General features: G+C 38.6%; 6 protein-coding genes across 11 annotated transcripts; 4 read left to right on the top strand and 2 right to left on the bottom strand.

The window, feature by feature from the left end:
- Positions 558 to 4,529, bottom strand: LOC18785506 (arginyl-tRNA--protein transferase 2). Of its 2 annotated transcripts, none has more exons than XM_020557711.1 (6): positions 4,133 to 4,529; positions 3,742 to 3,780; positions 3,429 to 3,579; positions 2,164 to 3,306; positions 1,275 to 1,581; positions 558 to 1,124 (listed from the first exon to the last, which is right to left on the bottom strand). In XM_020557711.1, exons 1-6 carry the CDS (start codon positions 4,290 to 4,292, stop codon positions 1,017 to 1,019), a joined length of 1,908 nt encoding a protein of 635 aa, XP_020413300.1. In that variant the 5' UTR covers positions 4,293 to 4,529; the 3' UTR covers positions 558 to 1,016. The 2 variants fall into 2 exon arrangements, with proteins under 2 accessions (XP_020413300.1, XP_007220533.1); XM_007220471.2 differs by having other exon boundaries at positions 558 to 1,133; positions 4,133 to 4,527.
- On the top strand, positions 6,257 to 10,499 carry LOC18785319 (mucin-1). Its single transcript, XM_007218891.2, has 5 exons — positions 6,257 to 7,082; positions 7,284 to 7,401; positions 7,965 to 8,079; positions 8,664 to 9,698; positions 9,926 to 10,499. Exons 1-5 carry the CDS (start codon positions 6,896 to 6,898, stop codon positions 10,178 to 10,180), a joined length of 1,710 nt encoding a protein of 569 aa, XP_007218953.1. The 5' UTR covers positions 6,257 to 6,895; the 3' UTR covers positions 10,181 to 10,499.
- On the bottom strand, positions 11,289 to 14,533 carry LOC18786247 (clathrin light chain 2). The gene is made up of 3 exons (XM_007218696.2): positions 13,959 to 14,533; positions 12,676 to 12,829; positions 11,289 to 11,895 (listed from the first exon to the last, which is right to left on the bottom strand). Exons 1-3 carry the CDS (start codon positions 14,330 to 14,332, stop codon positions 11,542 to 11,544), a joined length of 882 nt encoding a protein of 293 aa, XP_007218758.1. The 5' UTR covers positions 14,333 to 14,533; the 3' UTR covers positions 11,289 to 11,541.
- On the top strand, positions 15,955 to 19,761 carry LOC18787408 (probable LRR receptor-like serine/threonine-protein kinase At3g47570). Its single transcript, XM_007219636.2, has 2 exons — positions 15,955 to 18,935; positions 19,051 to 19,761. The coding sequence occupies exons 1-2, from the start codon at positions 16,208 to 16,210 to the stop codon at positions 19,467 to 19,469; spliced, it is 3,147 nt and encodes a 1,048-aa protein (XP_007219698.2). The 5' UTR covers positions 15,955 to 16,207; the 3' UTR covers positions 19,470 to 19,761.
- LOC18785144 (LRR receptor-like serine/threonine-protein kinase EFR) lies at positions 19,952 to 23,098 on the top strand. The gene is made up of 7 exons (XM_020557437.1): positions 19,952 to 20,169; positions 20,262 to 20,581; positions 20,711 to 21,311; positions 21,453 to 21,547; positions 21,665 to 22,150; positions 22,335 to 22,550; positions 22,638 to 23,098. The coding sequence occupies exons 1-7, from the start codon at positions 19,952 to 19,954 to the stop codon at positions 23,096 to 23,098; spliced, it is 2,397 nt and encodes a 798-aa protein (XP_020413026.1).
- LOC18785502 (pleckstrin homology domain-containing protein 1) lies at positions 23,710 to 25,940 on the top strand. 5 transcript variants are annotated; one of them, XM_020557892.1, is made up of 3 exons: positions 23,710 to 24,319; positions 25,146 to 25,235; positions 25,337 to 25,940. In XM_020557892.1, exon 1 carries the CDS (start codon positions 23,824 to 23,826, stop codon positions 24,253 to 24,255), a length of 432 nt encoding a protein of 143 aa, XP_020413481.1. In that variant the 5' UTR covers positions 23,710 to 23,823; the 3' UTR covers positions 24,256 to 24,319; positions 25,146 to 25,235; positions 25,337 to 25,940. The 5 variants fall into 5 exon arrangements, with proteins under 5 accessions (XP_020413481.1, XP_020413480.1, XP_020413478.1 ...); XM_020557891.1 differs by having other exon boundaries at positions 25,146 to 25,246; XM_020557889.1 differs by having other exon boundaries at positions 25,146 to 25,278; positions 25,394 to 25,940.

The following is a 26,063-nucleotide window of genomic DNA, read 5'->3' as shown; positions in this document are numbered from 1 at the left end:
AAAAGTTGGCTGATGTGACTTTGAAAATCCATCTCCATGCCTCCTTCCCTGCTGCTCAAATAATTATAAAGCATCCACCTTTTTCTTCTTTTAGTATTTTTTCATTTGCATATTGAAAATTTGTGGAAAGGCAGCTACCAAACTAATAATTCGGCAGCCCACATAACAAGAGAAACTCAAGCAATGGGAATAACATTTTTTAATATTCTTAGCCAATAATACAATGACATGCGTAATAATTTTTTCATGTATCATTGTGTTATTGACTGAAGATAACAAAACAATGATATCCTTGTTACAATTTTTTTTTCCTGCGTAACAGATGGTGACCAAATTAGGTCTACGAAGCCTAAAGCTACAAAACCATCTTTATGGGCGTCATTCTTTATCATTTTATGACTTCAACATTTTTCTCAAATTTTTTTTTTTCTTGACTCTTATGGTTGCCTGTGCATCTCATTCAAGTGGGCAAGCCTGTGAAAAGCTTTTTCTCCTTTTACTGCCCTTTTTGTTTTATACAATGTGGTGAAAGTAAAAAATGGTAAACTAATCACAGAAACGAATCACAATATGCGATGACTGCTCTGAAAGACAAAGCAAGCAAGCTTTGTATTTTACGCAACTCAGACGAATTTACAAAGCATAATGGATGTCTTAAATAGAGGAAAGCTATCGTGTACCAGGAAAACACGTGTGATGCTGTGTCTAGATTTTGAATCTGAAAACCCCATTCGTTTCAATAGAGAAATGATGCAAATGGATAACTTGACATCAAGAAAAACATACAAACTGCAAGATGAATCTGGGGCAGGAGTCTGTATTGACTATAGAACATAAGCCACGGAACAGCAAACAAGTGTCCAACTCAAAATATGGGGGAACTCGAGATTGGCTCTGGCTTCTAGCCCCGGCTAAAATGACCAGACATTGAGTCGAGCAGAAGAGTCGGCTCCAACTACAATATATAATGTTTCATATGTGATGAAAACTAATGAAGGCTCGTAAGAACAACCAAATCACTCCAGTGAATAAACCATTCGCTCGGCCAGGGCTTCACCTACAACTCTCATATATCTGCGCAGCTGGAACTCCAAGTAACTCCTTTCCGACGGGCGAAAAGCAAACTTTAGATCCTTCAACAGAAACACAGTGGCGTAACCATGAAGACAAGAAAGGGGTTGGATTTGGGTGGGAAGCTTAAGTAGTTTTAAATCAGGTATCTGAAAATTTCAGACATGCTCAATGAACACCATAAAAAAATTGAATACACATACCTTGAATTTCACACGAGATCCCTTCAATCCGATTAAAATGTTATTGACATCTCCATCTTCTACATCAACAGATGGCAGATGTTGTTCGTTGTCTGAGCTTCCATATTCAGGCTCCATCATCCCTTCATCGTCATACATAAGAAAATCATTAGTGTCTTCTTTCCCAATGTCATCATGTTGCACTTCCATGACATCTTCAGAAACATGAGGCAGCAAGGACTCTCTATCTTGTAAAGTGGAAAAATCCGATAGAACAACATACGGCTTTCTATCAAGCAAAGGCTTAGCAATGGCAAAAGGAACCCACCTGAAGTCAAACTTTCAGTTTGTTAGCCACCAAAAACTTGGAATGTCAGGGCACTAGCAAATTTTCTTGATTAATATGAAAAGTAGCTTCAATTGGACATGTAGATGAAGTAGAAAATGATCTCATATGAAAACTACAGCTTGCATGTTTCTAATTATCAAGAGAGCATCCCTCACATGCTGAAGATCCAGGAGCTTGAGAGTCCAGAGCATGTTAGGAGTAACTCACGGTTCTGTTTTCTTAAGTTTCCCAGATTGCTTGATTACATGTTCCCAAGTGACTAGGGTGTAGTCAACCTAATCACCACTCAGAAACAGATTAGATTAATGGCCCTTTACTTTAACCTAATTCTCCCATTTCCCAGTGTGCTTGTGTAACCACCTCAACTAGATTATTTGTAATCTCAACCTGGATGCCCTCCACAAAAATCATTAACTATGGTAGGCAAAATGTACAAGCAGGCATATCAACCACAAATGTACAAATGAAAATTTTCAACCTTATTTGTTTTCAACCTAATTAGTAAAGTGAAACTCTTAATAGCTTTCCATGGTCAGCTGGTATATGCAAAGGGGAACTTACTGGTAACGTAGAGGGCAGAGTAGCTCAGATGGGGAATATGCTGCTTTGTATCTCATCTTACTGCAAGAGTGAATGTAATAACCGAGATAATAATACTGAAGAGTGGAGCAATGGGCTTGATTCTCTTTCACCCAATTTATTTCTTGCAGTGCTGAATACTTCCCAGGTGATAGGAAGGCAAAATCTGGGTCCCAGAATAAATATTTACTTGACAAACATCTAGGGAGGATATCTATAACACCGACTGCAACAAGCTTTCCATCAATCACATATTGCTGATGGAAAGAGCCAAAGCCACAAGGTGGAACTGTACCATCACCAGTTGGAGGAACAAATATTAAGGGAGTATCAACCAAGAACCTCTTATATGAGCTTTCCGTAACATGATCAGGGGTATCATTATGAACCATCATTTGATACCGTCTATACAAGGCATACTCTTCTGAATCAAAACTGGACCTTTTCAAATGAATCTCGAGCCTCCGCCTCTTTACCTGAGTATTTTCAGAGCTATTTTTCAAACTGCACCCTTTACTTTCAGAACTGGCAGCAGATCCTTTAGAGACACTAACAGTTTGAGAACTTTCATATGCAGAAGCATGTTTTGCAGCAGAATAAAAATTTAAGTGTCCATTGCAAGCCCTGACTGACAGACCAGAAGTTTTTGCCAACTGATTCAAGAAACTTTCTAGCTTTTCAGCAATAAGTTTTGGAGATGGCCCATTTTCATCTGTAATATTCCTCGACAATCTTCCCTGGTTGCCGTCCTTCTGATCTGGTAGAGACCGCTTTATAGTAGCCGCTATTTGGAAAGCAATATTGGTTGAGTATAAGAGATCTTCTGGTCCTTCGACCAAAATCTTTCTTTTGGCTTGTGAAACCTTTTTAACGGAAGCCTTTGGAAATTGAATGTCAGGAAATTCCCCACTTTCAGAGCAAGCATGAACTATGTTACCAACTTGATCGGATAAGAATCGCATAATGTTTTCTTCCCCATCCTTCTCTACATTGTTATTGGAAGAGGATTCCTTCACAGCTAAGCTTGAAACTCCAAGATGGGTATGGCTGCATGTGTCCTTAGAAGCATTTGGATCCTCTACAGACTCCACTGGTCTTTTACAATCCAAGGTACCTTCTAAAAACCTAGGCATAGATCATTTGCAGTGAATCAGGATAAAATATATAAACCAGAATAAACATACGTTTTTCTAGAAGTTTAATGACATGGAGAAGGTGGAGTGTAATAAAAGGCAACATAACAATACCTTTGCATTCGCCTAGACACCCGAAGTTGCTCTTTAGAAGGAACAAAATCACCGGCCTTCAGACGAATAGTATAAGCAGGGCAGCATGTTTTTTCCATCTCAGGTTTGTAAAGGAAACAGCCAGATCTTCTCCAACCCCGGTCAAGAAGGTCTAGCAAGAGACACATAAAATATAAACAAAAAAAATTCAAGGTACGACTATAATCACTAAAATGATAATATTTTGATCAAGAGAGGTTCTTTATCATGGTTACCAATACAATAACAATAGTATTGTTCACAAAATATAACGAGAATCCAAGAGAAAACCAACCTTGGTAGTCATTGATCGTAATGCTTTGTGTCCCCAATCCTGTTTAACCAAAGTGACATTAAAAATGTATCAGAAATATCAAATGCACGTAAAAAGGAGCAAAAGAACTTAAACACAGGCGATGACTAATCACATAAAAGACATATGCATGTTTGTGCTAAAAAGTCTGCCAAATTCGCATTGCTTTTAGAAATCTCATAACTTGTTAGCAGATAGGAACAAGCACGACGATTTCAAATTTCAAATTAAACCATATAATTAAATTCCTAAACCTGTTCAAATTTTAGCAAGATCAACCAAATTATGAAGTTAGAAGCGAAAACTTGATCAAGCACAGATAAACACAAAACGGAAGAGAGAGAAAGGGTTGATTAGAATCAGAAAGACGGACCATGAGAGATACTGGAGCGAGCAGACGATTTGCAATAGCCGCAAGAGCTTTTGTTTTTACCATAATCGACCACCACGCTTTCCCCTCTGTGGTTACTGCTACGGCTGCTGTTTCTGCTGCTGCTACTGCTTGCCTCACTTTTCTTCGTCTTCCCCGCCATTTCCGATTTGATCCTCTCAGCCCAGCTCAGTTCTGCTTTTGCATCGGAGACTCTGGACCGCGTCTTGCCTTCCGAACGACGTCGTGGTGCGCGGTACCAACCGTGCGACCCTCTCCTTCTGATCTCGGCGGCCGATTTTCAATTCAACTTAATTGTTAATTCATTTGCATATCTGACTTGATTTTTATATAGTATTTAAAATATTTTATTTTCTGCGGAGAAATGAAGGAACAGAGACTCGGGAACTTGCTGGTGAATTTAAATTGGGTGTATTCAATTCATACTTATAAAGACTTTTTTTAAGTGAGTGACTTTTATAGAGATGACAAATTCTTAAATACTTTCATAGAGTTGATAAAAGTCACTAGTAAATTGGCAAGACTTTTGCTCTTAACAATTAGCTTTAAAAGTATAGAAAAGTCATTCATTTAATAAGCTTTTTAAAAGTCATTAACTTTTTGGATACCATCAAACTTTTAAATACGTTTTAAAAGTCATAATTGAATACCACAAAACTTTTAAATACTTTTTAAAATCACAATTGAATACCACTAGACTTTTATATACTCTTTAAAAGTTTAAATTGAATACCTCCAGACTTTTAAACTCTATAAAAGTCATTAAAAGTTTGAATTGGATACACCCCCCTAAAAGTACAATTACTCATCTTCTTTCAGCAAGTTATTCTCTTTACTTTTTTTTCATTTTCTTTCCTCCCAAAAAGAAATCCACGGGCGACCAAAAACAAAAGGAAATCAATCAATGAGCGGCCGAAAAAAACCTAAAGGGGGTATCAAACCATCCAAACCATAGTGCGTGATTTGATACATGTAATGGGAATTCAAAGAAATGAAATATAATAAACAAGAAATAGGAATCGCATCAACTATCCCCTCTTAATTGATTTGATTTTTGATTTTTTTAGTATTCGATGAAAGATTTTAAGTCGGGGTCTACATATTAAATGCAGGATAATTCGATAATGAAAATCATTTCTCTTTCTTATGATTTCAGTGGATAAGTTTTCGAAATTGAATCAAACCATATTGGTTCGGTCCAAACGTGGTTTTAGAAATTAATTTAGTATATAATATTTAATTTACCAGAAAGTTAAATGTGTAATCGAACCATATCATTCATACAAATTAAAAATATACAAATGCATTATTTTTTGTTTGAAGGTAATATATTATGATGCCAATAGTCCTAAACACCCTTTCCTATTGTCTAATAAACAAAATGCAAGACATAACAACAGTTTTCTTATCATGAAAGTTCAACTAGCAATACTTCAAATTGTGTGAACATTGAGTGTAAGAGAAGTAGAGTTGAACTTTAGGTATCTCTCAATTTGAAAAGAAAAATATCACTAAATCAAGGGTTGATTGTTGAACCAACTATTCCTCTTATACAAGCTGAATTTAAATTTGATTGATTTGAAAAACCATAAGTAGCTATGATTAGAGATATATCAAAAGAAAAAATGCAGACATTTTTCGAAATAATCGAGAGATAATATAGTTAATAGTCCTTTATATATTTCGTTTAATTAAGGGATCCAAAATTTAAAATCCATCAAATCTTATAATACATCTCATAAAAATCAACAAAAAATACCTATTTTAGAAAACATTAGGAAATGAAAAAATGGGAAAACCTCTTTATTATCCAAGGTGAATATTGATTTCTTCCATAATTTTTGTCAAAATTGAACTAAATTAAACTATTATATTATAATTAATTCAATAACAATTTTGAAGTGAAATCGATCCGATATGCCCACCCCTAGATAATGTAACTCTGGAGTATGATCTACGGGACATCCAAACAAAAACAATATTCATCTTGACAGAAGGAAGACAATCCTCGACGGCATCTATCAGAATTACATAAAAGTACATGCGCTTAACTGCAAATACAACCACTTCAAATTTCAAAACAAAAATGAAATAAATTAGAAAAGAGGGCATTATCGTGATTATCTACCCACCAAAAGCCACAACCTGAAAACGTAGGCTTTAAGTGAGAGAAACAACGAGAGCTGCACGGTGCATCTCCGTTCATTTTCCCCATTTCAGACTCCAACTCTTTCCTAAATTACCATTCGATGCCACTCCTCTTCCCCCTCACTCTCTCTCCACTGTGAAATCTCCGATCTTCCAAGGATTCTCTCTACAACTTCTACTCGACTCACCTGCGTTTCGAGCTTCGCTTCGCAAAATGGCGGTTCCTTGAAGCTCAATCTCTTTTCTCCTCTAAGCTTCCACACACTTGAGCTCCGTTCCTCAACAATGGCGGTTCCTTATAGATGAGGACAGTTCAAGATTTCATCATTCTCACCCTTCTTACACTCCTATTCAGCTTTTACGCTTGGAAGAAAGTGAAACAAAATGCTAATTCGTAGCCTTCGAATTTGTGCACCAATTAACCCTCGGTTTCAGATCTAACAGTTGCTGAACTTCGTTTGGTGACGACGGCAACACGTTTTCTGCTACAATAGTTGTTTGAGCGGTGGTTGGAATCAGGTTTTAGTTTGTTTATTATTATTTTGATCTGTGATTATTGGGCCTAGTCTTGGGTTGCCTGGACTTTGCGTTGTCGAGATGAATCGTAGTTTTAGGGCTCAGGAATCGCAAATGCAAGCGATGATGAAGCAGAGGCAGCAGCTGAGAGCCTCAGTGAGGAAGGAGAAGGAAGAAGAGCTCGCTTTGTTCCTAGAGATGAAGAAGCGCGAAAAAGAACGAAATGATCTTCTTCTTAACAGCTCTGAAGAGTTCGATGCACCATTAGGTACTCTTTATGCCCAAATATTTAAGTTTTGGACTGCAATGTAGGATTGCAAGTTTCGTGTTATTGATCGTTAATGTGTGTTTTGCTTGAACTGATGCTATGATAATCTGTACTTCGCTTGTATTGTTGGGAATGTTGTCTATTTAGGCGTTGGTCTTGATTATTGATGTGTTTCCAATTTGGTAACCCCTATATTTGCAGGGTCGAAACCCGGAACTTCTCCCATTTTCAATATTTCCTCATCAACGCCAGCACCTCAACGCAAAACTGGTGCTGATGATTTTCTCAATTCAGACAATGATAAGAATGATTATGATTGGTAATGCCATAATGTGTTTTACATTTTCTTAAAGTAAATGTTATGTATAGGCCATATATATATATATATATATTTTCATTTATAATGTTTGTAGGCTATGATTCTGAAAATTTTCTGTATATTATGGAACTTCTAAATTAGGTTAATCGTATCCTTTAAACTTAGGATGGTTGAAGAATTTGAGTTTTGTTCCAATTATATCATATGAAATGTTTTGGATTATAAAGTTTTTGAACACAGTCCAACAGTACGCGATATAGTCTGTGGCCTGCTGATTACATGCCTAATGTGGGGTGAGTTGGTGATTATCAAGGTGGCCAAACCCTGTTGCCTTCCCTTCGTTTTACTTCTATAGATCTTCATTAGAAATTTTGCATACCTATGCAATATAGGAACTTCTGAGGAAGGAAATGCATGACCATGGAGGTGTTTTAATAAATAAGAAGTCTGTACAGACATGTGCGTTCGTTCTTAAAAAGCATCTTAAATGACTAGTGTTGTCTAAGTTGGCATTAGTTAATTTATTCTGCTTTAACAAAAAAGCTTTTTTATTCTCCTTTCAGGCTTTTAACTCCACCCGGGACTCCTCTTTTTCCTTCATTGGAGATGGAATCACATAGGACCATGATGAGTCAGCTTGGAACCCCAAAGGCTCGTCCTACTGTACTCAAATCTAGAGTAAGCATTTCCTTAAGTGTATCAACTGGGTTGCAATTCTAAGTGTAAGTGGGTGGGATTTATCATTATATGCATGGTAGTCGACAAACTTGAACATTAGCATCGATCTTTAACCTTTTAAAAGCAGAAGCCACCAGTTCGTATGGAATTTTATTTTTTAGGACTTTCTTCTTTTCTCTGACAATTAATAGTTATGCTGGACTGTTGTTAATCTTTCGAAAAACAAGGGTTTCATTAGGAATCAGAGAAGTTGCAAAAGATATCCTTAGGATATGAAGCTTAATTGGCAGTTACATGAGTATCTGAACTTTTGAACTAATTCTACATCTGTCAAACTTTACGTTGCTTAACTTAGAAACTGCATTTAAAAGAAAATTACTTATCTGTAATATGCAAGTTAGAGGAGATTCGACTACTATTGAGCTTAGAATGTTCTAATAATTGAAATAATGATGATGTTTCTCTCATTTATCAGTCTTTTGAAATGAGGGTGGATTTCATGGTAATTTTAAGTTCATGAATTTTGAGTTCTAATTGTGCTTGCGTTTCAGTGTTTCTAAGTTATTTCTTCATTTTGGTCATAGTTAGCAAACCCCCAGCCAGAACCTGTTGCTAGGAGCAACTTAGTGTCTAAACAATCAACTTCTTCCCCTGGGTTGAGTTCTTCAAGTTCAGGGACCCGGAGGCCCTCATCATCAGGAGGTCCAGGATCGAGAGCTGCAACACCAACTGGACGGCCCACATTGACTTCTGCGCCTAGACCTTCAAGATCGTCAACACCTACTTCTCGAGCAAGCTTGCCATTAAACAAGTCCACAAATTCTGCAGCTAAGCCTACAGTTCCCACAACAAAATCCACAATTCCTGCACCTAAATCTACCATTTCTGCAACTAAATCTACTATTCCCTCAAGATCCTCTACACCGTCAAGGTCTATGGCAAGATCTTCAACACCAACTTCCAGACCCACTGTACCCCCACCCATGTCTGCATCAAGTTCAAGAGCATCAACACCAACTCGTCGACCGTCCATGCCATCCACTACACCTAGTATATCAGCTCCTCCATCAAGGTCCTCTCCATCAGTTTCCAAGCCAGTTCCTGCAACAGCAAGAAATCCAGTGCCATCACGTGGTGCGTCCCCTACAGTGAAATCTAGACCATGGAAGCCCTCAGAAATGCCTGGTTTCTCACTTGATGCTCCACCAAATTTAAGGACAACACTTCCTGATAGACCACTTTCAGCCTCTAGAGGTAGGCCTGGAGCACCCAGTTCTCGATCTTCTTCTGTTGAGCCTGGTTCTAATGGAAGACCAAGACGGCAATCATGCTCTCCTTCAAGAGGACGGGCTCCCAATGGCATTAGTCATACAAGTGGGAGCTCTGTTCCTGCATTCAGTCGGGGGCATTCTAAAGTTAATGACAATGTGAGCCCTGTTTTAATTGGAACAAAAATGGTCGAGAGGGTAATAAATATGAGGAAACTGGCACCACCAAAGCAAGAGGACAAACATTCTCCTCATGGTAACCACTCTGGGAAGTCATCTTCATCCCCAGACAGCTCAGGCTTTGGTAGAACACTCTCAAAGAAATCCCTTGATATGGCTATACGTCACATGGTAAGCATGTCTTTGCATTTTATGAGTTGAGACTAGAATCCCTGGTGTCTTAGTACACAATTGTGCTTGTTATTCTATGGAAGTATTTCATATTCTCTGTGGCCGAAGATAGTTTTCCCTCATTCCCTCAAAGTTGCTGAGCAGTCAGAATTTACTTGATTTTAGAGAAATTGTTTGATTCAAGTTTGGTATCCTTTACATTTTCCTGATTCAACTGTTTGATGCAGGACATAAGGCGAAGCATTCCAGGTAATTTACGACCTTTAATGACAAATATTCCTGCATCCTCTATGTACAGTGTGAGATCAGGGCCTGCGCGAAGCAGAACGGTTAGTGTTTCAGATTCTCCTCTTGCCACTAGCAGTAATGCTAGCTCCGAAGTCAGTGTAAACAACAATGGCATTTGTTTAGATGGGAGTGAAGTAGAAGATAATGGCAGTGAGAGAGGTGGTCGATCTCCTGCTAGTGTGCGGGGTAGGTAATGGTTCGGGGTCCTATTATCCCACATAAACTGCATCTCTAATCTACCTTGTATTTTTAGTTTGGGTTCCAATCATCTTGATAGTCAAAAGAAAACCAATTTCCCGAGACACCTGACTAGAATTGTGCCTCTATGCTTAATGTAAAGTTTATTGCAAATGCTGGCGGTGATGTAATTCATGATATTTGTAATATTAGGAAATCTAGTTATGTGCTGAACAGCCTTTCTTGGCTCATTTTCTATGGATACTTGTATCGAAAAGTTAGATCCCTGTTATCGGTGAACCCGAGATTATTTTGCTTCCTAAGTCCTTACCCCGATCTTTGTTGAGTTGAATGTTACCATTAAAAGTAAACTTGGTATTTGCTGATTACTTTTACAAGGAAAAATGTTTCCTTCTCTAAACGGCATCATGGAGAAATTGATAGTGTAGCGGAAGTAGTTGTAAAAGCATACTATGCTCATTTGAAAATTAAAATTGCTTTGTATGAGCCAATGTAAAACAATCATTTTTTTTTTCTTTCTTTCTGGAATTTAGGAGTCAACCATTGGCTGTTTTTGTTTGCTTGAAGTCCTAGTTTCATCTACTGCGTCTGCGTCCTCAAACTTTAAGGACCACTGGTGTTGGGCATTTCAGTAAAAGCCAGATGTGCGACAGAAGAATTTCTCACCTAAATTTCAGAGCTGGACCACTTTAATATTGAGTTCCATCATGCATGCATCTTCAGGATCACGACACCCAGCCCATCAATGAGAAAAATAAATTTACCGTCCCAAATTAATAACAAACACACATGGAAAAATTATCGCACATATCATTGTGTTATTAATTGAAATAGCAAAAAGTGTTATCCACATGAGAATTTTTTAATCATTTCATTCCAGTGCTGTCTCACCAAACTCTCAAGATTGCAACAGTTGCTTCTTAAGGTTCCTCTTTCCACAAGTCGGACGCCATTGCAGACGCAACTAGCAGTCTGATTAATCAATACCCCACGAACCAGGGCCTTCAATTACATTCAACACGTGCATACCATTTACTTATATGAATGAAGTCATTTTTACCAACCAAAAAAAAAATGAATGAAGTCATTCTTTCAACCAGTAGATGAAAATTTAACTAAAAATATTATTAATATGAGCATTCTTCAAGAGCTGCAATGAGAGGTGGATTTACCAAACCTACTGAAAATGAAATATTATCATAAAATTTGGATTCTAATTCACTTTTGTACATATAAAACACAAAATTTTAGAACTGAATATATCCATCAGAAATACGTTCAGCAAGAAAAACTCCACAATACTGCATGAAAGTACTTGGTTACTACGAAATAATCCTGACAAAGATGGCCAGTAAAATTATGCAGCAGCAACTACAGCCTCAGGGGCGGCTGCCACAGCAGCAGCCTTGGGTGGAGCAGAAGAACTACTGGGTTTAGCATCATTAGCAGGGGCTGGTGCTGGGGGTGTAGGCTTAAGGTGGGGAGGCGTATTATGCTTCAATTTTAAAAGTATCTGCCTCATCCTTGAAAGTTCAGTTGGCTTTCCAGGCTTTGGACCTTGTACCACAATAATGGAAGGTTTCTTTTCCTGATCCTTCTTCCCTCTCTTCTTCTCTATAGCTGGCACCTCATTGGGAATGAGATCTGCAACTGCCTTCCAGTAGTTCTTGTCTACCTCAGCATGGAACTTCTCTTGACTGGCCAGGAACAGCTGAGAAACGCAAAAATACAAGTTCAAAACAATATATGTTGGGAAGGTATATATAACTCTTTACTTCTTCTAATCTTAGAAATCTTAGAAGTTAGAAGAGAAATCAATTAGGATATTTAAAGGAGAAAGAAACTGTAAAGTAATGTCATTTTTAAATCCCAACAAAGTCCAAATGAGATCCCCAATTAACAAGGTAATGACACTTGAAACATCAAGAGTTCATTCTGGTAGTGGAAAACTCACAATATACATGCACTTAAATGCTAACGCTGAATACACTGAGAAATCTGTTACCAATATCTTAACAACAAAAAATCAAAATCAAAATCAAAATCTTACAATGAGAAAGAGGACACATTTCAGATGATTTCTACAGTACTATTAGTACTTAGTTTACAATGAGGGATAACAAGGAAACAGTCTACCTGAGGTTCATGTAGTGAATCCCAGATAATTGTGATTATCACTTAGTTTAACTAAGTCTTCAGTCCTAGTAAAGAGAATAAAAGTTATAATCTTCTATGTATCAACAAGATCTGGCTCTTCTTCAACGCCTATTTGGACCCATATTCAATTATTGAAAGAATCAGCAATTCAAGAACTAATGCTAGATGAAATAAATACACTACCGGCATCAGCTCAAATGATCTTATTATGCATGCCAACAAAAACTTAAACTTGAGACAGTGAAGTATGAAGTTAACATTAGTACTCAAAAGAGCTCATTTAAAACAGAGAATAGTGCTAATCAAATCTTTCTGAAAGTTCATTTGATCTAACCTTCTCCCTTTCCCTGTTAGCAGCTTTGTTATTCTCACAAGTGATCTTCCTCTTCTGGTAGAAGTCAATCTTGAATTCATTTGCTTCCTCAATTATTTGGTTTAACAACTCCTTTTCCCTCTTCTCCTTCTCCTCCAGCTCAATTGCATTCTGTCTGAATGCCACAAAAGTTTGGTTTATGAGAACTCCTTTACAAACCTCACATGATTCAACCATTTAATTTTCCACCATATTCTATGCAAACTTAAAAACCAGACAGTGACGAATTGTTTTTTGCTTCGCATTGACCTCCGAAATTTTATACAAACAAATGGCATGGTAGGTCCTGTTTAATTTATCAGAAAATATACAGCAATTCATAAAGAATTTAACAAATTCACTTCAGTAATTTAACCAATGCCCACTAGGCATGCAATTCTTAGAAACTACTGAAACTAAAAGAACAACTTTCTCTCATTCAACAATAATATTTTAAAACGCAATTTTAACTGAATTGCACAAAGAGTCATAATCTAAGGGTGTTGTTAAACGAACCCTAAAATTAATTGAGTACACCCTATGATCTAAGTACACCCTAATATTTAAATCAAAATGTAAAATTAACTAAGTACACCCTATTTTAACTACCAAAAATACCCAGGGTACACCCTAATACCCTATCACACAACACCAAAGAAGAAAAAAAAAGAAACTTTGTCCCATTCGTGGTGGTCCACAGGACCCTTGTGAATGAGCTGCTAGCGCTATAATTCTGAATTTATCTGCGCTGCCACAATGTCCAATGTCTGTAGCATGCCCAGAATTTGTTTCATTAAGAAGAAAAAAGGGTTTTTTACCCCATTGAATAGTGTTTAAAAACTAGCGAGAGAGAGAGCTCTAAGAAAGAGATAATAAAACCATCAAAAGTAGATTTCTGAGTTTTGTAAAGACCATTATCTCCAGATTTACATAATAATTTGTGCCTAACAAACTTTCTGATTTATGTGCTGCTTATACAGCAAGATGCAACTCCCACACCAGTATGATAGCAAATTATGTTATTTCTATATTTTGAGCTTCAAACCTTCTATCAATATAGTTTGCTCTTCTAAGAAGAACTAAATACAGGTCTTCTAATCTCCAATAAACCATTAAAAGAAGAAGAAAAATCTTTTTCCGCACCTGGATTCTTGATGGCCCATTTTAGATTAGGATAAATTAGTAATTCAATACATAGTTTGGCAGATAGATTGCTCAACAGAAATATTGGTTCTATTGCAAACAAGCGAAATTCGAAACCCTACCTCCTCCACTCTCTGAGAGCAAAGCCTTCCTCAGGCAGCATATCCGACGGAGGCGGCAAAATCGGATCGTTGGATTCGCCGAACCCTCCATCGAAGCCCTGGCCGTTCGATTCAGGGTAGATCGACGGAGGAGAAAGGCCCTCCGTCGCCTGCTGAGCGGCGTACGCGTCCTCTACGGCGGAGCCGTGGAAGAGCGGCGAGTCAGTGGCCGAATCCTTGACCGACTCCGAGTCGGCAAAGTTAGTGGCGACGAAGGAGTCGAATCGCACGGAGGGGAGACGGGGGTCGTAGCCTAGGTAACCATCGTCGTCGAATGGGCGAGTTGACCCGGTGGTCGGAACTGAGTCGTCTTCGGGTTGAGTGAACGAAGCCATGATCAATGTACTGACACGTATGAGAGGCCCCTCTCTCTGTGCTCTTACCAAGCGAAGTGCTCGCAAAGGCAGCTAATTGCTGGAGAAATATCAGTAAGTTGCGTTGTGCTGGGCCGCAATATTGGGCTTTAATTGGAGATATGGGTTCAATACACATGTTGGGCCCACATCCATTTCACATGCTTTTTTATATCGGATAGGTCTGATTTTCAGACGGATGGGAATCACGGAATTCCAATTTCAATCCAAAAAAATTCGGAATGAAAATTCAATTTCAATTTTGTTACAAAAAAGTTCAGAATTTCAATATCCATTTCAATTTGGAAAACTCAAAATTTTTGGAATTTTTTAGAACTTACATATTTCGGAATATTTTTGGAAAATTACGAAAACTACTTCAAAAATCTAAACATGCCCAACCATTTGAAGGATTAAAATTGACTTCAAATTGAAAACTCATACGGTAAGCTTGGAAAACTATTATAATGATAGTACTTATATGTTGTTATCAGTTATGAAATAACTTGTTTATGTCTATTTGGTGATCGAATTATATTTAATTCAACATGAAATTAGTAATTGTGTGTACTTTAAGCTTGAAACCCCAATATATTTAGGAATTTTGAATTTTCGAAATCTCTATATACATTCCAATTCCAATCCAATTTATATCGGAATTTTTAAACTTCAGAACTTTCGAATGTTGGAATTGATTTGGACTTGCCAACTTACACCCTTAATTTTGGACTTTTCTCAGTAGGGGAGAGCCCGATATTTTTTGGGCCACCATTTGTCTCTGCTTATGAAGTTCACTACAAATGACTCTTGTCAACATCAGCTGTTTAAGTCTTAAATTTGCGTCAACTTACAAAAGCGCTTCATGCTTGCTTCGTAAAAAGAGATTGTCAACCTCTTCTCTATTCAATCCGTTTCTTTATTATTATTATTATTTTTTCTCACTCTACAAGAACAGTGTCTTTTATCACGTACGAGATCGTTTATAAATACCTTGGTTTCCAGTTACCTGAATATCAATAGCTAGAGTTGATGCAAGTTTTATTTTCAGGCAAAAGTCTTTGCCTCAGCTTCATAACTTGAGCTTTACTTCAAGTATGGTTATAAGAGTTTGCTCAATGTTTTTCATGCAACTCCTCCTCCTTACTTCAGCCTCCTCACGTTTAGTAGGACATGAGGTGGATAGGAATGACTGGTAATAACACATGCAAAGGGTCCAAGCGGAAGATGGGGGAAGTAGCCATCCGCACAAAATGTTGGGGACATTTTGAAAAAGATTAAAGGAGGGAGAAATATTTTTAAAAGAAGACAAAATGAACAAAAATACCCTTATTTATTTTTAAATTTTTTAAGAAATCATTTATATTTGCATGTTTTTGATTTGGAAGTTGATGGGTGTTTCTGTCTTTTTTAGAATTCTTTTTTTATGGATTTTAGGGGATGGTGTGGGACGCGTTTAAAAGATGTGTGTTTATTCCTTGCAAATCCGCGTGGTTCCTATTTATCCTTGATTTTGTCTCTACAAAATAAAATCAATATTATTGGCAGCCAATTTGGACTTTTCAAATTCCTCGTCAACATCAACTTTTTAAGTCTTTGCGTCAACTTACAAACACACCAAGGCAACTTCAGTAATAAGCAGGGACCATCAAACTCTTCCCTATCCAATCTGTTTCTTTATTTCTCTCTCTCTTTCTCACTACAAGAACAATGGCTTTCATCACTTACCAAATTGTTTATGAAACCTTGGTTTCTAGTTACCTAAATATCAAGAGCTAGAGTTGTTGCACTTGCAAGTTGTAATTTTCATGCATAAGTCTTGCCTCAGCTTCATAACTTGAGCTTTACTTTGCGACCTAAATGGGGTTCCCTCCAAGTATGATTATAAGAGTTTGGTCAATTTTCATGCAACTCTTCCTCCTAACCTCAGCCTCCTCACGTTTAGTGGGACATGAGGTGGATAGGCTGTCCTTGCTTGCCTTTAAAGACGAAATCGTGAGTGATACCATGGGCATCCTTAGCTCCTGGAACGAATCCCTGCACTTGTGTGAATGGCCAGGCATTTTTTGTGGCCGCAGACACCAGAGAGTCACAGGGCTGGACCTCCGATCAAGCCGGCTGCAGGGCCGCCTATCTCCCCACATTGGAAACTTGAGCTTTCTCAGGACATTGCGCCTCGAAAACAATCTATTCCACCACACCATCCCTCAAGAAATTGGTCGTTTGTTCCGGCTACAGATGCTGAGTTTTGATAACAACTCCTTCAGTGGTGCTATTCCATCCAGCATATCGCGTTGCTCTAACCTCCAAAAACTTAGTTTATTTGGAAACACTCTTAGTGGCAAAATTCCAATTCAAATTGGCTCATTGTCCAAGCTTCAGGTACTTAATTTAGGCACAAACAATTTAAGTGGGGAAATCCCATCTGCCTTTTCAAATCTTTCTTCTCTTGAGATGCTAGATGTGCAACAAAATAATCTGCATGGAGGTATTCCAAGTAGCCTTGGCCAGTTGAAAAGTTTAAAATATCTTGCATTGGGTACAAATAATTTGTATGGCACAATCCCTCCCTCCATATACAACCTCTCTTCAATTAAACTCATTTCTGTGCTTGCAAACCGACTTCATGGAACTCTTCCTCCTGGCTTGGGCCACACTATATTTCCAAACCTTGAATCCTTTTCATACCATATGAACCGATTCAGTGGACCAATACCAATTGCAATCTCCAACGCATCCAACCTTTCATTGTTTGGAATCTCAGGAAATATGTTTACCGGAAGAGTGCCTAGTCTGGCAAGGATGTCCAATCTGTTTCGGGTAGAAATGGACAATAACGGTCTTGGAAATAATGAGGATGGTGACTTGGATTTTCTCTCTTCTCTTGTTAATTGCACCAATTTAGAGCGATTGGATATTAGTGGCAATAATTTTGGAGGACTGCTACCTGACTCTATCAGCAACCTCTCAACAAAGCTCACGGTAATGAAACTGGGAACGAATCATATACGCGGTAGCATTCCTGTTGGGATTGGAAATCTCATCAACTTGGGGGTTATAGACTTTAAGGTAAACCTATTGAGGGGAGGTATACCAAGCTCAATATGTAATCTAAATAACCTGTATGATCTGTTGTTGAATCACAATGAGCTGTCAGGTGCTCTCCCATCTTCTCTGGGCAATCTAACTAAGTTAGGCAGATTAAATCTCATGTCAAACCACTTACAAGGAAGCATACCACCAAGTCTACGTGAATGCAGGAATTTGCTAGCTTTGGTGCTTTCTAACAATAATCTTACCGGTCCCATTCCACATGAAGTCATCAGTTTATCATCCTTGTCCCAAGTGTTGGATCTATCCAGAAACCGTTTCACAGATTCCATTCCGTTTGGAGTAGGTCTTTTGTTGCAGCTTGCTTCCTTGGATCTTTCCAACAACCAATTATCTGGTGAGATTCCGAACTCTATCGGGAACTGCATAAGTTTGGAAAGTTTGCATTTGGAAGGAAACTTGTTGCAAGGGACCATTCCTGAAGATTGGAGTTCTTTGAGAGGCATTGAAGATTTTGACCTTTCTGGTAACTACTTGTCTGGTAGAATTCCCAACTATTTGGAGAGTTTCCTCTTCTTGCAGTATTTGAACCTCTCATTTAATGATTTAGAAGGTGCAGTGCCAATGAAAGGATTTTTCCAGAATACAAGTGCACTTTATATCATGGGAAACAAAAGGCTATGTGGAGGTACACCTCAGTTACGATTGCCCCGGTGCATCTCCAATCAATCTAACCAAGAGCCTAAGCCAGAATTATTTCCATGGCTGAAATTACTTACCTCAATTGCTTGTGGGGGAGTTATTGGACTTGTCTTACTCTTGTTCTTTGTGCTTCTTCATCCATCAAGAAAAGCATTGCGCTTTGTGCTTCTTTCAAGAAAAGCAAGAGTGAAGCCAACTTCAGGATCATCGTGGGGGGTTTCACTCTTGAAAGTGTCATATGGGGATCTCCTCAAAGCAACTAATGGTTTTTCTTCTCGGAATTTGATTGGTGCTGGTAGTTTTGGTTCTGTGTACAGGGGAATTCTCAATGAGGAAGAAAGAATTGTTGCAGTCAAAGTACTCAATGTTCAGAGTTCAAGAGAAAGCTTTATAGCTGAATGTGAAGCCTTGAAAAACATTAGGCACCGAAATCTTGTCAAACTATTGACCGTGTGTGCAAGTATCGATTTTCAAGGAAACGATTTCAAAGCTTTGGTTTATGAATTCATGATGAATGGAAGTCTAGAAGAGTGGCTGCATACTTCAGTTCACAGAGTAGCTGGGGCACCCATTGTACAGGGGCATTTGAACCTTATTCAGAGGATAAACATTGCCATTGATGTAGCTAATGCTCTGAATTATTTGCACAACCACTCTCACATGCCAATAGTTCATTGTGATTTAAAGCCCAGCAATGTTCTCCTGGAAGGTGACATGACTGCCTGTGTTGCTGATTTTGGTTTAGCAAGGTACCTCCCGGATGCTTCGCTTTCACTTCCTACACATGAAAGCACTTCCAATGTCATAATGGGTTCCATAGGCTATATTGCCCCAGGTAAGTTTGATTGTTGCTTCAACCTCCTTCTGACATGTACAAGAAAATAATAACTTCCTTTGCTTTTTAACTTATAACTTTATGATCCAAATGTTTCTGTGCAAACAAATTACAGAGTATGGCATGGGAAACCAGGTGTCAACATATGGAGATGTGTATAGCTACGGAATCCTGCTATTGGAGATGCTTACAGGCAAGAGGCCTACAGATGATATGTTTAAAGATGGTATGAACCTGCACAACTTTGTTCGAATGGCTTTGCCTGAACGTGTAGAAGAAATATGTGATCCGGTGCTTCTTCAAAAAAAAGAAAGCAGCACTCGTAGTAATGCCACAAACAATAGGAACAATATCGAAGATGATCAAGGACAAAGAATAAGGAAGTGCTTGGTTATCATTGCTAGGATAGGAGTTGCTTGCTCTGCAGATTTTCCGAGAGAGCGGATGGACATTGGCAATGTTGTAGACGGATTATACCTAGTAAGGGATGTACTAACCGGAACCTGGATTCCTAGAAATCATGTGACCGCCTAAGCAATACGACTGAGTCAGGAAATCAGGCCTATTTGTTGAAGTTATGATTTTTAATTAATCAAACTCTTAGTTACATTTCACAGCTAGCAGAAATGAATAATGTAGCATCAAAATAACATAATCAGAATTTGAAACTGATAACCTTCAAATTTTGTTCTGTTCAGATTCTTTCTTTCGAGCATACATCACCAGTTTGTCCTTTTCTTTTCTTTGACTACCAGTTGGAGAGTAGCTTTCAAATCCTTGTTGAAACTTGAAAGTAACAAACCTTATCATCTATTTGCTCTCTGTGTCAAGGGTCAACAGTATGAATAGTTTCAACGACCTTTGAAAATTGAAGACAAATAATTGTCCGGCAACCCGAACACCTTTGTCATGATGAAAGTACACTGATTGTCCTGCCAACTTATACTTTGCATTTTGATACTTCACTCTGCCTGCATAATTTTATCACCGGCCTTCCTGCTTCTGCTTTCTGAATAATGGATCTCCATGGTCCCAGCTTTTGTGCATTTTGGTCTATACACCTTCATGTTATGACTCTTCTCTTTTTTATGAACTTTCTTTCACCTTCCACTGCTGCAAATCCATTTGGAAACGGAACTGATAGGTTGGCTTTGCTCAAATTTAAAGAATCCATACTCACTGATACGCATGGGTTCTTGAACTCATGGAATGACTCCTTGCATTTCTGCAACTGGTATGGAGTCACGTGCAGCAAACAGCATCAAAGAGTAGCAGCCTTGAACCTAGAAGGCTCTGATTTGCATGGAACCATATTTCCTTTCTTAGGTTCATCAACCTTCGAAACAACAGCTTGTCTGGCAAGATTCCACAGCAAGTTGATCATCTGTTCCGACTGCAGCATCTCACTCTTAGTGACAACATGTTGGAAGGGGAAATTCCAGTCAACTTGAGCTACTGCTCTGAACTGAGCATCGTAAGTTTCAGATCAAACCGTCTCACAGGCAAAATACCATCAGAGCTTGGCTCGTTGACAAAGCTTTTGACACTCAACCTTGGCACAAACAATCTGACAGGAGGCATCCCATCTTCCTTGGGAAATCTTTCATCAATCACACAACTTTCCTTGGCATACAACAATTTGGCGGGCAATGTTCCAGAGGAATTATGCCTGCTGAAAAGCTTTTTTTTTTTTTTCAATTGGGCCCAATAATCTCTCTGGTATTATACCTTCCTCCTTTTTAATATATCATCTATGAACACCTTCTCACTTACAGATAATGAATTCAAGAGCAGCATTCCACCTAACATAGGCCTCAACATGCCTAATCTCCAACAGATCGGAATTGGTGGAAATGAATTCTCTGGGAACATCCCAGCTTCGTTTTCGAATGCTTCTCAGTTTCGAATACTTGATATTACAGAAAATAATTTTTTGGGGCAAGTCCCAGAAAGTTTTGGAAATCTTGCAGATCTCCAGTGGCTTGGTTTGAACAACAATAATCTAGGAAATTATTCAGATAATGACTTGGGTTTTATAACATCCTTGACTAATTGCAGCAACTTGGAAATTCTTGATATGAGTTTGAACAATTTTGGAGGTGTTTTACCCAACTCTGTAGCCAATTTGTCAACCCAACTCACTAAACTCTACCTTGGAGTCAATCAAATATCCGGAACGATTCCTGCAACACTAGAAAATCTCAATAACTTGATAGTCTTGGGTATGCAGGCTAACCTGTTTACAGGTTCCATTCCTACTTCTTTTGGGAAGTTCCAACAGCTGCAAATATTGGCTTTAGATGAAAACCGATTATCAGGACAGATTCCATCTTCCATAGGAAACCTCTCTGAAACTGCTTCAACTCTACTTATCAGGCAATAAATTAGAAGGAAGCATTCCTCCAAGTATTGGAGACTGCCAATATTTGCAGTACATGGATATCTCACAGAATAGATCATTGGTCTTTCCTCCTTATATGTCTTACTCAATTTATCACATAACTCACTAACTGGCAGCCTGTCTGTGGGAGTGGGCAAGCTAAAGAATATCAATGCACCGGACGTCTCTGAAAATAATCTGACTGGAGACATTCCAGAAAACATGGGAGACTGTCTAAGCCTTGAATTTCTTTACCTTCAAGGGAATCTCTTTCAAGGAATCATACCTTCTTCTTTGGCTTCTTTGAATAGTCTTCGGCGTTTAGATCTTTCATAAAACAACTTGTCAGGTCAAATTTCCTTCAATAATCTGGAGGGTGAGGTAATAAAAGAAGGAGCCTTTGGAAACACAAGCACAATATCATTGGTTGGAAATACCAAACTTTGTGGTGGTGTCTTGGAACTGCAGCTTCCAGCATGCCCCATCAAAGGACCAGAACACAGAAAGATCCATAGTTTCAACCTAGAGTTCATAATTGCTTTAGTGGTTGGATGTTCTCTTTTGTTTTCGTTCTTGCTTGCACTGTATTGGAGGAGGAAACCCGAAAAGAAATCACCATCTGCAGTCTCATCAATCAACTTCCTTTCGAAGGTTTCATATGAGACACTTTATAAAGCTGCCAGTGGATTCATTCCAAGCACTCTAATTGGATCAGGTAGTTTTGTCTGTGTATATAAAGGGGTCCTTGATAAGGAAGGAAACGTTAGTTGCTATAAAGGTCCTGAACCTCCAACAGAAAAGAGCTTCCAAGAGTTTCATGGCCGAATGCAACGCAGTAAGAAATATCCAGCACAGGAACCTTGTTAAGATCTTAACATGTTGCTCCAGCGTGGATTACAACGGTAACGAATTCAAAGCTCTAGTTTTCGAATATATGTCAAATGGAAGCTTAGAGGAGTAGTTGCACAGAGAAAATCAATCAAGGAGTTTGAACCTTCATCAAAGATTAAACATTGCAGTTGATGTGGCTTCTGCATTGTATAATCTCCATGACCATTGTGAACCACCAATCATTCACTGTGACTTAAAGCCAAGCCACGTTCTTCTTGACAATGACGTGATTGCTCATGTAGGTGACTTTGGGTTAGCAAGACTCATATCAACCGCCACGCATTCCTCTGAAAATCAAAGCAGCACAGTTGGAATTAAGGGAACCATTGGCTATGTTGCTCCAGGTAAACTCTCCTACTACTTTAGAACTTCTTAAATTTCTATCAACTGAATCTTAAACTGCCAAACTTTGATTGTTTTATGAGTTGCAGAGTATGCAATTGGTGGTGAGCCATCAAGACAAGGGGATATATATAGTTATGGGATTCTTGTATTGGAAATGTTCACAGGAAGAAGACCGACAGAAGAAATGTTCAAAGATGGTTTCAGTCTCCATAACTTTGTTAAGATGGCAATGCCAGAAAGAGTTATGCAAATTTTGGACCCGGCTCTCCTCGCCACGGTAGAAGAGAAAGCATCTCCTGCTGCAGCAACAGAAAATGAAGTAAACTACATCAGTGGCTACAACATTGAAATTAAGGCAGAAGAAGAAAACATCAACTCTGAGAAGCTAGGCAAGATGAGCCCATATGTGAGCAAGTGCATAGTTCCAATCCTTAAGATTGGACTTGCATGCTCAGAAGAATCACCAAAATATAGAATGAATATGCAGGATGTCACCAGGGACCTGCACCATATACAAAATTGTTTCATTGGTGTTGATATTCGTTGAGAGCGACTAAGAAGAAACTAAATAAGAAGTTAGAAATTATTATATGGTACTAGAATACGGTCACATCATTTACATTTGCCAATGTAATATTTAATGGTGTTCTGCTTGTCTTATGGTGCAAGAAAAATAATAGATACATGGACAGAGGAAATAGAAAAGAGGAAGTCATATTCTATTTCTTTTCCTAGTTACCAAAGGAGAAACCATGTCATATGGTACACATGATGCTCTTAGAATTGTACAGCTGTTCAACATCATAAGCATGGCCAACCTGTTCAACATCATTATAGAAATGTACAGCTGCCCAATCTTAATTATCATAAATAAATAATTTAATCTTGCATCTAATACCTAACAGTCCAATGACAATACCATCAAATAACTAATGTCAAGGTTATTTTGTGCCCTTGATCCACATGGGTTATATTATAAATCACAAAAGGACCTAAACTAGAAATTGAACTTTTTAAGAGGATAAATAAAAGTCAACTGGATCCATTTTCAATTTTACAATCTTCATGGGCTAAATCATTCATTACCACATTCACATTTGTTCCCCAAAATACGTAAAATTAAGTAAAAATATAAGATAAAAATCTTAAATCTGTTGGTCGGGTACGGACAGATTTTTATTTATAATTCTCCTACCTTTACGGTTCCGTTCCGTCCGCAAGCGATTCAATTCAGCGCTTCTGAAAGCCAACCCGAACCTGACCCAAAGTCCGATGGCGAGCCTATGGCGAGCCGCGACGGGCCAGACGGAGAAGCCCAATGACTACGACGGAGTGGAGTTCTGGTTAAACCCTGAACGCACTGGCTGGTTGACCAAGCAAGGCGAGTACATAAAGACGTGGCGTCGCCGGTGGTTCGTGCTCAAGCAAGGCAAGCTCTTCTGGTTCAAGGACTCAACCGTCACGCGCGGCTCCAGCCCACGTGGCGTGATCCCGGTGGCTTCCTGCCTCACAGTCAAGGGAGCCGAGGACGTCCTCAACAAGCAGTACGCGTTCGAGCTGTCCACGCGCTCCGACACCATGTACTTCATCGCCGACTCGGAGAAGGAGAAGGAGGACTGGATCAACTCGATCGGACGGTCCATAGTGCAGCACTCGAGGTCCGTCACCGACTCCGAGGTCGTCGATTACGATAGCAACAAGTGATGGGGGAAGGGGCAATTTGGTCAGATTACTACTCTGATGTGAGCCAAAGAGCTATAGCCTATAGGTGAGTGAGAGCTCCGACACTCGTATTCATACCCCTTGTAATTTTGTACGTGCATAAAATTCGGTGGACTCGTTATGTGTTTGTGTTTCATCTTCTGTAAATGAATTTTCAGATCTTATGGTGCTTCGTCCTTGCAGCAATTAAACTCTTTGTTTTGTAACGATCAGATGTCAATTGAATTACCTTCCATTTCTGGCTTTTGATTTTTCATTTAGGTGTTAAATTGAGCTGCTTTACTGTAAGGGTTTATTGCAATTTCTGATTCACTTAAACTGAGTGTTACAAGTTGTTTAAATTAGGGATAAATTTGATCTAGTTTGGATTGATTAATTTCAAGTAAGATCCAATTGCTTTACTCAGTCGATTGCGTGCTTCAAAAACTTCATGATAGTTCGTATGCTTGAAGTATAAATGACCCATAATCTCATTGAATATGTTACAATTAATTTTTTGGTGATCCAAGGTGGGTTGTGATTATGGCAGTGCTTAAGGATTGTAGTTCAGCACCCCATGGAAGGTGTAATTGTTCAGTATTATTATTGAACAAGTTTAGGTTTCTAAGAGATAGTGGACTTTCTGAATTTTAGCTTAGAAGTCATCAGATGAAATCTTTTGATTGTTTCTACTTATAAGGGTTCGGAGGAAACCTGCTGCTCTAGTGGTTAGAATTTGATTGTTTCTAATTACTCTAACTTTGGGATGGAGTTGGAAGTTGAAATCCTTAAGAAAGTTATCGGTTTTGTTCATCGATGTCATGTTTGTGCTGTATTTAGATAATGGAAAGCATCTAATTTCATGCCTGGTTTGGCTTCCCTTTGTTTGTCAGTACAATCACAAAGAGCTTTACAGCCTCTCTGGAGCTGTGTGGCATTGCTCCTGTGGAATTGCTTTACAAAAGTTAGCCAGCTTAGTGTCTGTAAGCATTAGGTGGTGGAATGAGGAGGTCTCTTTGTGAAGTGGTAGAGCAACAGAGATGACATTTTTCCTCTCTGATTTAGATTTGATGTCTGTCTGTAGGATATGATTGATGGAGAATAGCCCAACATGACACAGCTCCCCTTGATTTTTTTAAAGGTAAACGGTAATCCCAGCCGGCAAGCAGAGATTGCTATTCTGAAAAGGTGTATTTCTTGCAACATGGGTGAGCATATTCCTACACAAGGTGTCAACAGTTTCCCCCATCTCTGGAATTCTAGGTTGAGGACGGTTACTCTCTGACAATGTTGGCTGGCAACTATACGAGGCCAGTTGACACAAATCAAAGCTAAGTGAGTTATTCCATGAGCTTAGTGTGCTCCAAGAACATCATCATCATCTATGGCATCCTTGAAGGCAATCAAAGCAGGTTTAGCAATCTCAGTAAGCACAAGCCTGCGGCAGCTGCCTTAGTAGATCAGACTTCAGAGTTCATGCAGAAGCCCACAATGAGGACAGCAGGCATTAGTGTTAAATATCCCCTTGCCTTAGTAGATTAGACTTCAGAATTCATGCAGAGTTCACCCTAATTACCAAGCAGTCTTTGCTCTTAATTCCATATTGAAAATCTTAGTCAAGTAATCTGATCAAATAATTGCTTTGGCGTTAAATAAATGCTGGCCATCCCTTGGTCGAATTCGAATGACCTTTTTTTTCTTTGTTCTTAGTCATAACAGTATTTTATTAGATTGCAAGTCATGATTTTGAGGTTATCGAGTCTTCTACATCCATTGGTGATCACTTCACCAGAAAAATTATGCACGCCAAG

This window comes from Prunus persica, chromosome G2 (assembly GCF_000346465.2).
Source record: "Prunus persica cultivar Lovell chromosome G2, Prunus_persica_NCBIv2, whole genome shotgun sequence".
NCBI lineage: Eukaryota > Viridiplantae > Streptophyta > Magnoliopsida > Rosales > Rosaceae > Prunus > Prunus persica.
The sequence above is the reverse complement of the archived record's forward strand: the minus strand, read 5'-3'. Positions and strand labels throughout refer to the sequence as shown.

What these genes read in the sequence shown, in the direction of transcription:
- LOC18785506 (XM_007220471.2), bottom strand. Translation starts at nt 4,292, where the DNA reads ATGGCGGGGAAGACGAAGAAAAGTGAGGCAAGCAGTAGCAGCAGCAGA. An exon ending in TACGATCAATGACTACCAAG is followed by an intron (nt 3,580 to 3,741) that starts GTTGGTTTTCTC and finishes GTCTCTTGCTAG; the next exon opens with ACCTTCTTGACCGGGGTTGG. An exon ending in CTCTGCCCTCTACGTTACCA is followed by an intron (nt 1,582 to 2,163) that starts GTAAGTTCCCCT and finishes GTTTGACTTCAG; the next exon opens with GTGGGTTCCTTTTGCCATTG.
- LOC18786247 (XM_007218696.2), bottom strand. Translation starts at nt 14,332, where the DNA reads ATGGCTTCGTTCACTCAACCCGAAGACGACTCAGTTCCGACCACCGGG. An exon ending in GCTCTCAGAGAGTGGAGGAG is followed by an intron (nt 12,830 to 13,958) that starts GTAGGGTTTCGA and finishes TGTGGCATTCAG; the next exon opens with ACAGAATGCAATTGAGCTGG. An exon ending in CTAACAGGGAAAGGGAGAAG is followed by an intron (nt 11,896 to 12,675) that starts GTTAGATCAAAT and finishes TGCGTTTCTCAG; the next exon opens with CTGTTCCTGGCCAGTCAAGA.
- LOC18787408 (XM_007219636.2), top strand. Translation starts at nt 16,208, where the DNA reads ATGGGGTTCCCTCCAAGTATGATTATAAGAGTTTGGTCAATTTTCATG. An exon ending in CATAGGCTATATTGCCCCAG is followed by an intron (nt 18,936 to 19,050) that starts GTAAGTTTGATT and finishes AACAAATTACAG; the next exon opens with AGTATGGCATGGGAAACCAG.
- LOC18785144 (XM_020557437.1), top strand. Translation starts at nt 19,952, where the DNA reads ATGGATCTCCATGGTCCCAGCTTTTGTGCATTTTGGTCTATACACCTT. An exon ending in TCCAGAAAACATGGGAGACT is followed by an intron (nt 21,548 to 21,664) that starts GTCTAAGCCTTG and finishes ACAACTTGTCAG; the next exon opens with GTCAAATTTCCTTCAATAAT. An exon ending in TCATGGCCGAATGCAACGCA is followed by an intron (nt 22,151 to 22,334) that starts GTAAGAAATATC and finishes TAAACATTGCAG; the next exon opens with TTGATGTGGCTTCTGCATTG.
- LOC18785502 (XM_020557893.1), top strand. Translation starts at nt 23,824, where the DNA reads ATGGCGAGCCTATGGCGAGCCGCGACGGGCCAGACGGAGAAGCCCAAT.
- LOC18785319 (XM_007218891.2), top strand. Translation starts at nt 6,896, where the DNA reads ATGAATCGTAGTTTTAGGGCTCAGGAATCGCAAATGCAAGCGATGATG. An exon ending in GATAAGAATGATTATGATTG is followed by an intron (nt 7,402 to 7,964) that starts GTAATGCCATAA and finishes TTCTCCTTTCAG; the next exon opens with GCTTTTAACTCCACCCGGGA. An exon ending in ATATGGCTATACGTCACATG is followed by an intron (nt 9,699 to 9,925) that starts GTAAGCATGTCT and finishes TGTTTGATGCAG; the next exon opens with GACATAAGGCGAAGCATTCC.